The following is a 10,823-nucleotide window of genomic DNA, read 5'->3' as shown; positions in this document are numbered from 1 at the left end:
GAAATGGAAGAAAAACTCCTGTTAAGAAAAGAAGTCATATGACATTTAATTACAAGATGGAGTAGGAACTTTAACAGGTACTTCAGCAGGGGTGGTCATTGACTCTTCAACTTCCTCTTCCTCCATTTTCTGTCCAACTGTATATTTTAACAAAAACAAGTTATAATCAAAATATTAATTTCTGAAATATTGACCATATAATAATTTCTCCATTACCTGACCCAATAAATAAAATAATAGAATATTTGTTTATAGTTACAACTTTTTTAAAAACCTGCATTTATTTATTGGTTTTTGTATCTCATTCAGGACATCTGAGAACACTTTCCAACCAACAAATCTTCAAACTGAGTCTTAACTGATTAATTTAGGAACATTTTATTGGAGGAAAAGTTCAATGTCAGGTGATTGGGGGAAGGTAGGGGAGGGTAAGTCTATTATCTTGATGTATACCTCATTTGCAGTTTGTAGCTCTATTTCGACTCAATCTATTATATAGTATAGTGCTCAGTTGTGAGAATGAATGTGTGGTATTTCCTATCCTGATGTCCTTGTTTTATGGGTTGATTTCATTGTTTGAGCTAAAATAAACATACAAATGCTTGATACTGAGAATTCAATGATTCTTTGTATGAGCAGAATATTTATGGACATGGCTGCTTTAAGCTTGTGGGGACAATAAAGAGCGTATTCAACAAATATTTTGTTTTAGGTAATTAGGAACAAAATGAAGGGACAATGCTTGGGGTCAAGAGTAGAGGTTGACCATGCTTAGCTAGGAGACAAGCAATCCAAGTACATAAAATATTGAAATAGCTGGCAAAGTACTGCAAGATTACAAAATGTAACCACAATATTCAACTTGTACAATACTAGTTTCATCCAATGTTGTTTCCATCAACAGGTTAGTGGAGGCTGCTTTATGTTGGAAAAATCACTGAAATACATTTTATAGCACATGTTCTTCCCCTTCTCATCTGTATCTTCAATTACCGCACTCTCATATGGTTAAAGATTTAAGTTATGAAAATCTTCAGACTTTAGGTTATACATCCAGACAACAATCTATGCAAATCTTGTTTTTTATGAAATCCAGAATTACTACCTTAAAAATGTTACCTGTATACTTGGGTCTATTATAGAGTAAAAAGGTTGTGTGCCGCAAGTGTCTTTAGAAAATTATAATTATATTTCACTCTTAAGAATCTGCTTTACAGTATAAACCACTATTTTACTTTTCCACCAACATTAAAGTTTGCTAAATTGAACTGCAGTTGCTTCACCCAACACTAGTTTAAACATTTGCATATCACTGCTTCACATAGCAATGACAACACACAATGAAGGGCATGATACATTTGATGTGGGTGGTCTTTGTATTATTCTTTAAAATGGTGAAGGGCCTTGAGAAATAATGTTAGAAAGTGCTTATTTCACATTCAGGGTAGTGGGAATTGAGACATTTCTAAAGTTGTGGAAAATAGGGAAGAAATCAGTCTACTCTTTATACCATTTATGTATACACTAGTGTGCTGGAGAACAAGCAATTATTTTCAATCAGCAACTGGTAAAAAATTATTTATATGGGTATTGAAATTCTACTGCGTAAGTTCATGCTAAAGAATGTAAATTTCTCAGCAAACCACATTAAACAAAACTATTTTTAAGAGTTTTGGAGTAATCAGTATTGACTTTACAACAATAATGTGCCATAAAATAAATTCTAAAAATATCAGCCAAGTCAAACTGTCCTTTGGCTATTTGTGGTGTTTTATCAACCACTCTGAAAAATTCAAACTATTTATTCATTGAATATTTGGATGCCAATCAGCAGTTAGGTGTCAAAACCATGTTTGAGCTTACTTCAGTATTCTTGGAAATCTACCTCTCCCACCTACCAAGTAAGTTGGATGATTTATGTGTATAATATATGTAGTTACTGGGCAAAAGTCTTGGCCACATATATGTAGCTAGGGTGCCTAAGAATTTTGCACAGTACTGTACCACTGCACTGTACTGATGCCACACAAAAAAATATTGTGGACTGAGAGTGAGAAGGGGGCAATGAGAGGGGAATCATGGTTGGAAAAAGAGGAAGAGAGAGGGGTGGAGTGGGAAGCATCAGAGAGACGTTCTGTAATGATCAATAAACCAATTGTTTGGAATCAAATGAGTTTGCCTGGTGTTTCGGAGCTAGTGTGTCTGCACCTGCACCACACCCCACCTCTGCACTCCTCCTCTGCCACCTGTCTCACACTCCTCTTGCAGAACTCCACTCTCACTATTCCCAACAACGCAATTTCACATTCACAAAACTATCATCACAAGTGAGAAAGTAAAAAAAAATTAGAAATCAGGAAATTTTTAAAAACTACTAAACATTGTATTTTAAATGAACAGCAACATCTCCACCCTGTTCTTCCCATCAAAACATTATTAATAATCATCCGCAACAATTCATGTTCAAAATTATATTTTTTACCAACACAGTAGCAATATTTTGAGAGTTGCTCAAGGTTTACAGTTGAAGATATATGTCTTACGAAAAGCTTTCAATTTGTGCATTGTTGTAGAATCATGAGTTCAAGGCTTTTTGATTTCATGCATCTGCTTGTTATAAAGTGTCAAGTTGGAATATGTGTCTCTACAGCTTGCAGAAATTTTCATTACTACTCCAAAGAAAATGTTAGAAGCTGGCATGTATAAAACTAATTTCTATTCAGCCTGAAAAACTGAGAATAGAACTCTCCAGTGAAATTATTTTTGGGATCCTGAAAGTCACCAAAATTTGTGGGAAAATCATACACAATCTTACATTCGTTTAAAAATGCAATGGAATTTAATGTTGGTGCAAGGTGCAATAAATATAAACTGACAAATTACAGAGTAGAATTATCACCTTATGGCCACCAAAATGCAATACTAGCCAATAGCTTTTCTTTATACTGAGAAATGAAAGACTGTGTCTTACTTGTTCAATTGATAGCAAGTCCCAGGCTTCATACGTTTATATGAAGTCCCAAACAGAAAGTGTTGTGTATCTCTTAGTAGGTCATAATATTTTGCTACTGGAGCTGATTCACTGTGTTTACCAGCGATTATAATGGGGCATTGGCTTTTAAATCAAGTTTCAAAGTGAACAAAAGTGCTTAAACGTGTATTTCTTTATCCTGTTCTAAAGCTTCTCCTAGCTGGAACTTGAGAGCCAATATGTTGAGAGATGGAAGTTACGCCTCTGTTACAAAAGATCTGCCTCTGTTTCTGTAGTCTGTGCAACATGATGTCACCTCTTACACCCCAGTGACATAGTGCTTAATAGACTATACCAATAGATTATACCAAATAGGCTCACCAACAGACTCATTAAGGTCCTTTTCAACATTGCCATGACAGATTTTCTAATTTCCTGGTGTCTCACAAAGAAAAAACCTAGAAATTATAGTAATTGTGACCCTAAAATGCACTCTTAATGTAGCCTTAGGTGTACCTTAGCCATAGAATTGTGTATTGTAAGGAAAAGGGTATTGGGTTGTATGAAACTAGCTCATTTAGCTTTCTTTGAGCAATACCATAATTTAGTATTTAGAACAAATTGTCCTTGGGAATATTTTGGTGAACTACCATTTTGAACTACTGTGTGAAAGAATTCCCATAATATTGTTTGGATGGAAGTTCCAAGATTTAGGTCCAGCAACATTGAAGGCATTTTGATGTATTTCCAAGTCAAGATGGTGTGTAATTTTAAGGTGACAGCATTCCCATGGGTCTTCTGTCTTTGTCCTTCCTGGCTGTGAGTTTTAAAGGTGCTATTTAGAGTAGCTTAAGCAGTTAACCATTGTGAATTTTGTAGATAGCACTCAATGCATCTATAGTTTCTCAGTGAAATAAATATTCAGTATGGTGAATAGTGTGTCAGTTAAATGGGCTTCAGATTTGTGCCTTGTAGTTACTGGGTTGATTCGACTTATGGAGCTCATGGCAGGTTATGTAATCACTGAACTGCTCTGATAGCTCTGCTATTTATATGCTGGTTAATTTGCATTTCTGGTCAGTGTGGACTCCAAGATGTTGTAAGCTGGAATCTTGGGAATGCTAAAGTCATTGAATGTCCAGGGTAGTGTGCTATATTTTTGTGTTAGAGATGATCATTGCTGGCATTTTTTTTTCACTTGAAACTTAACCCTTATCAGTATACACCTGTCAATTGCCTCTGATTGCCTGCAGGCACAGACTGCTTAAATTTTTAAGGAGCTACAAATAGAATCAAATATGGTGCACTCATCAGTGTATATTATCATCTCTGCTCAGATGTTTGAAATAGCTAATGAACTGTGTTGATATCCTGGAGATAAAAATGATTAACCTCAAGCAACTGCATCCTTTGCAAATTTTTTCCCCTCTGATGCTCACTGATTTCAGTTTTACCAAAGCTCCTTGAATGCCATTTACACTCATGCCCTGTCTTGAGATCAAGGGCAATCATACTAACAAAGTCAAAGATAATGCACTACTTCCACAAAATACATAATAAGGGCTTAAAATTGAAAAATCTTAAGGAGCTTGATTAATTACAACCAGAAATGTTTTCTTTGGCGTTGACTGCTTGTAGCATTATGATACAACCCATCCAATTTAGCGCACAATATAATTTGTAATTTTATGTTTAATTATAAATTTATTTAAGGTGATACATTTGGAACAAAACATCTGTTTTGCACCAGAAATCTCTGTAAGTAACCGCAGAATAGATTTGGACATCATGAAGTATCTGCCAGCAGACACCATGCCTTCTTGATTAAAAAGAGCCATTTCCCACCAACCCAGATCCCCTACTTGCCCTGTGAAAACCTTGATTTTTTTTGCTTGGCATTAATGTTACGAGTTTCAATGCATGAGTTTCAAATCATGAGTTCAAGCTCCTAGAGTGAGTGTTACACAAGAATACTTTTCTACCCTGCTACAATATTGTAGAATCCAGATAATATTTTAATCCTATATCCATTTCTGACGGTTAATCAGTGATCAAACTGGTTAATTCATTTACACATTGAAAATCTGATTATACTTAGTGTTCTGTGAAAGATTTTAAAATAACTTAAGCACATAAAGTGCAATAGAAATACAAATTCTTGCTTGCTGTTCTACTGTCTCACCCAAGGGACTAATGTTTAATAAGTGCTTTGGAGTAATCTCTCCTTGTATAGATGGTCTTTGTCATCTCCCTTAGGCAGCAATCTGTAATAAATTGGACCATGTAACTGAGACACAGCAGATTCTGCAGATACTGGAAATCTTCAGCAAAACAAACAAAATGTTGGAGGAACTCAGTAGGTCAGGCAGCATCTATGGAGGGAAATGATTGGTCCTTAATCAGATCGATGTTTTAGTCAAGCACCTTGAACATTCTTGGAGGTCAAACCCACTCTTCAGTCACTTTCTGAGATATTTGTTAGCTTGCCACCATTGCGCATTCAATATTTCTATGCAATGTATTTTTAGTTACACATTTCTTCCTCTGCTTGTTTTCCACTCCTAGGTATGCCATTGGATACTAACATCCTGAGCAATCCATTTTTTTCTATCTGTGTCAGTACCAAATACTTTCTTGTGAATCAGAGTTGGCTTGATACTTGACCGGACCACCACTGTGTTGAGTATTTTTGCCATAAAGGCTACAACAGATCGAGACAGCTGCTGTACCCTACCTTCAAGAACAGCTAAGGGTGACCAATAAGTAGTCACTTTACTATTGGATTCCAAGACAGAATAATTTTAAAAACTTTTAAGGGACTCACAGCTTTAAAAGTTAAATGAACACAACCATCTTCTGCCCTTGAAGAATGTGGATTCAAAACAGGGTCTGACTCAGTGAAACTTGAACTCTGGCTTTCATGAGATATTTAATACAACAGCTGAAAATAGCAGCTGACACTGGTCCTCACTGAGACTGCAGTAGCTTTATGCGGAGAGACAACATACATAAACAGCATATAAAAGGCATAAGGTCAAATTGCATTGGCATTATTTTGCCAGGCATAGCATATTATAACAAACAAAAATTCATAGAAGTCAAGTTTGCTACTTCCATGTTTGGACAAATACAGCATCATCTGTTCTTTATTAAGGTTCCAATACAGTATGCTATAATGAACAGATTATCATGCATGGAAAAGGGGACTTTATAAAGACATACACAAAATGCTGGAGGAATTCAGTAGGTCAGGCAGCATCTATGGAGAGGAATAAACAGTCAATATTTCAGGCTGACACCTTTTATCAGGCCTCAGTGTCAGCCATAGATGCTGCCTGACCTGCTGAGTTCCTCCAGGTCTTTGTGAGTTTTACTTTGGATTTCATGCATCTGTATAATTACTTGTCTTTATAGAGAAATGTGACTCTAAAAGCACCTAGGATGAGATAAAATCCATTAAATCACACAAAGAGAGACAATTTTGAGGATATTTTCAAACATTTATGCATATTTCTCCATGACATTTGCCCCATCAGGAAACTGGAACAGGCAACTCCAGGTGCAATTCATCCATTGCATCTGTTATTTAACCAGCATATTGAGTGCTCCAGATGACATCATCAATATATCCAATGCTTTTCTTCTCCACTATGAATAACATGATCTTTTGTGTGCAATTTAGCTCTTTCATGGTTCAGTACCATCAGGAGTACATTGCATTAGTTCATTAGTGGTCTATCTACTTGAAAGGACACTCATTGGACAGGTGCTATTATATAAGAAAAGTATTTGCAAGGTTTTCAGTAATCTTTCTTGGTAAACGAAGATTACAAGTTCTTTTTGCACAATGCAGTTGTTCACCTATTGATTTCAACAACAATGAATATTGAAGACATTGCTATGATATTTACTGGTCCTGCCAGGGGCAAACAATTTCTAAATGCAGTCTTATGCCCGGATTCTTTCTCCATGGAGGACAAAATGACTCCCACTCAGCTTCCTCATCACGTGACCTTTTCAAGCCTCGACAGCAGACCTCTGACATGTTTCATGACTAGCTACACACTTTAAAGTTTCAAAAGTGACACAGGCGTTCAATTCAAAGAGGACTGAATTCATCTATTTTAACTTAGGATTTGTCAACATTAATGACCTCCAACAAGTAAAGGCAGCAACTCATGAGTTTATGGTTTATAAACCTGACTTTCTCATTAACTATTTCAGATGGATCACTCAAAGCTTTTCCACATGGTGAATGCCATGTTTTCTGCCAGTATCCATGATATACCCACCTTGGAGAGAGTGAGAGCTGAGGGCAGAGATTTTGCAGAACAAAGATTACCCCAACCTAACCTGGCTCCTCTTACTCATCAGGAATCCAACTAAAGCTGTTGTACACTTGAGAGACACACAAGAACTACGGGAAGGAGCTGTGAGGTTTGGATTCTGGTGCCTGATTCAACAGTAATTGCCAAGATGACGACAATAAGCAGAGCTTGATTGTGGCCATTTTAATAAGAGAGGGTGGTAGAGTTAGGAATAGTATGTGTTTTTATGAGTTATTTTGTCCAGTCATTTGCAGTTTGGTGATAGTGTAGCAGAGAATTCCGTGAAGGGAAACTACTGAAATGACTAAGAAACTCACTTTGATAAATCTTATGAGATCTTGAAATATTTTCCATCATTTCTCCATTCTCATTGCTGAATATACTATAAATGACCTGGGCAACTTTATTGAAAAGCTGCCCTGTTGGGTTTCATGATAACCCTCGCACAAAGGACCTCTCTTGATGTCCCTAGACTTCAAATGGAGCTCTCTGCCTTCTCCGTAAAAGTCACTCTGCCCTCTGTGTCAGCTATGGTGTATGTTGTTTTCTCTGCATCTCTGCATGAAGGAGTGCATGTTCTTAAGTGCTGAGGCCCCCGAGGGATTGCAATGTTAAAAAAAAGTATCTGCAAGCAAACTAAATTCGGTAAGCTGTTTGCACAAAACAAATTATACATTTGATTCTGTGCATGAACTATGCTGATTTTTTTTAATATCAAACTTGACATATGTTCATGATTCTCTTGATTTGCCATTTACAGTAAAATGTAACACACAGAAAAACATCATTTTGCCCATTTCTATTTTATTGAAAGCTGCTATCAAACTTTAATTTCTGAGTAAATGAAACCTGGTGGTAGGAAATTTCACTCTACTTAACTATAAAAACTATTTTGGTGATATTACAGATTTTTTTTTATAAAGATATTTATATTGCATTGAGGATAGAAGAAATCTCTCTAGCTAGGGCCAGCCGTTTGGAGATGCAAAATTAACACATATGCTATTAGTTACATATTCACAGATTTGTCAAATTATTACCATTAGTGAGCACTTGCTAAAATAATTGTTCTTAAGGGCAACTTGTCCCTATGTCATTATAGTACATAAATGGAGCCCATATGTGCCTGTAGCAGGTAAATGATAAGTCTCATTGGCTGAGAAGGCATCCTTAGCCTGATGGCCTGACTGGGAACATCTGAATGCATGAATGGTTGGATGGAGAAAGGCTCAGGTATCCCTCACCAGCAAGATGATTTGACATTGGTGTAAGGCACATGAATGCACAGAATAAGCATTGAAGTGTATGGACCACACAACTCACCCACCAAAGAAAGTTATTTGCTTCATTGGAAGAATTCCTGACACTACCTCAGATAAGAAAAGGACCCTTAACAAGTGCTTGAACACACTGATGTACTTCTGGTAATCCTTTTCTAACTGGGCACAAACAGTTTCTTCAGTTTGCATTGTAACAACACTATCAAACATGGATTGGTTTGCCACCATTTAATAACACTTCTTAAGACGTAGATATGAAAAACACATTCAATTTCATGTGGCACATTACGTAATCAATCACATTTCAAAACTGACATACTGACAGAAAACTGACAGGAAAAAAACCCACAAAAACATGTTACACAACTGAACTTCAAAATCTTTATTTTTACTGGGGTGGGATGAATGTGGCCATTTTCTTGGCTACATTTCTATGCTGTTTGGGTCCTTGGTGCTTACAGAAACTCCCACAGAAAATGTAGTAAAAATATTGTTATTTGCATGATTGTTGAGTAGATGTACCTTGATTCATAGGGCATCTATACAATAGTAAACATCCTTTCTTTGGATTGGGTAATTTCCACTCCCAAAGTTCTTTAAGACCAACCACTCTGCCAGTTTATACCAAAGAACAATGAAGAGTAACTTATAATTTTAAAAACACAAGAAAATCTGCAAGTGCTGGAAATCCAAGCAACACACACAAAATCCAGGAGGAACACAGAAGGGCAGGCAGCATCTACAGAAAAGAGTAAACAGTCAACATTTCAGGCCAAGACCCTTCATCACCAGTACACCAGCACTGATGAAGGGTTTAGCCTGAAATATCTTCTTTTCCATAGATGCTGTCTGGCCTGCTGAGTTCTTCCAGCATTTCGTGTGTGTTGCTGATAATTTTAAATCCCATTTGTTAAAAATAACTAATTCCAACATCTTTTCTCCCTTATAATCTTGCATTGAAAACCTGTGAATAATTCCATTTAGAACCACAATGACATTGCAATAATGACTAACTGGCAAAGCTTCGTCAGGATTGTTTAATGTTAGTGAATGCTAACTTAGATTTGTATTAATAGGGTTGACTTGGGTTTTTATGTTCCATAATAAGGTTATCGTGAAGCATGAAACATACTACGTTAACTTTCCAATCCAAATATACTGCAGGAAGCAATTCATTTATTTACTTGGCACCTCAGGAAGTCACCAAGTTGAATGACATTTAAATGTGATGTTTTTGTGATATTCAGAAGAGAGGGATACAATGCACTTTTGTATAATCATTAATACAAACTCATCTTACCTTTAGATTCCTGTTCAGCCCAAAATTTAATGATCTTTTTAGTATAGCCTCTGTTTTCTTCTCTCAATTCTCTTTGCCACTGGCGAAGCTCTTGTATCTCTGGGTCACAGCGAACCTTTAATAATAAAAATCAGAAAAATAGCTAAATGTGGCATTACTCATCTTATTTCAGTTTAAAGAGAGCGCTGAAGTCCTTTTGATTACTTACACAGAAAAATGGAAATTTAAAAAAAAATTCAGTTGGAAATAAAAACAGGAAATGATGGAATCCTTTAGGAGAGCAGGCAGCATCTGTGGAAAGAGAAACATTTAAATTTGAGATCTTAGATTCTATTTGTCAGAACAGGAAAAGAAAGCAAACAAGTTAGTTTCATAGCAGTAAAGATGGGGCAGGGATGGGTAGAGCAAAGGAATACATCTGATAGAGTGAGACCAGATGACATAATGTGGCAGTTAGGAAGTTCTTCATGCTTCTGTTGGGCCTTTTTCTAACAGTGTAGACGCCATATTCAGTGAAGTCAGAATAAGAATGAAATGGGGATTTCAAGTATCAAAGTAAGTTTTTTGGACAAACTAACTTGTTTTTTCTGCTTTCCACTTATGAAGAAGGATCTTCATCCTGAAATATTAACTCTGTCCCACTTTCCACAAATGCTACCTTAGTGTTTCCAGCAATTCCATCTTTATTTTATTGATATTTCTTGCAATTCCATGAGCATAAAGACTTAAGTTGTGGTCTATTGGAGGTGCTTAATATGAATAAAATGGTCAATTGGTGCCAAGAATGCTGGAATGTTGGTGAATTGCTGGAACAAACTTGGTACATGTACGATAGCAGGAAATAGTCAGACTTCAATGAAACCAACTGTTCAAGTTATATTTTTTAAGTACATCAAAGTCAATATTGTTACCTTAAACAGACTACTCTGTACTCTTTTATCTCA

The 10,823-nt window shown here is 36.2% G+C and overlaps 1 protein-coding gene across 1 annotated transcript in view; it reads right to left on the bottom strand.

Moving 5' to 3' along the window:
- Positions 1 to 10,823, bottom strand: part of iqck (IQ motif containing K) — a 98,698-nt gene continuing 87,875 nt past the window's right edge. The window contains exons 8-9 of the mRNA XM_059979414.1: positions 9,880 to 9,994; positions 1 to 137 (exon numbers count right to left, since the gene is read on the bottom strand). Coding sequence (XP_059835397.1) covers positions 46 to 137; positions 9,880 to 9,994 — 207 coding nt within the window. The 3' untranslated portion in view covers positions 1 to 45. The remainder of the gene's footprint in view (positions 138 to 9,879; positions 9,995 to 10,823) is intronic.

The sequence above is a fragment of the Hypanus sabinus genome, chromosome 9, assembly GCF_030144855.1.
Source record: "Hypanus sabinus isolate sHypSab1 chromosome 9, sHypSab1.hap1, whole genome shotgun sequence".
Classification (NCBI taxonomy): domain Eukaryota; kingdom Metazoa; phylum Chordata; class Chondrichthyes; order Myliobatiformes; family Dasyatidae; genus Hypanus; species Hypanus sabinus.
Note: the sequence above shows the minus strand (reverse complement) of the source record. Positions and strands in the feature narration are given on the sequence as shown.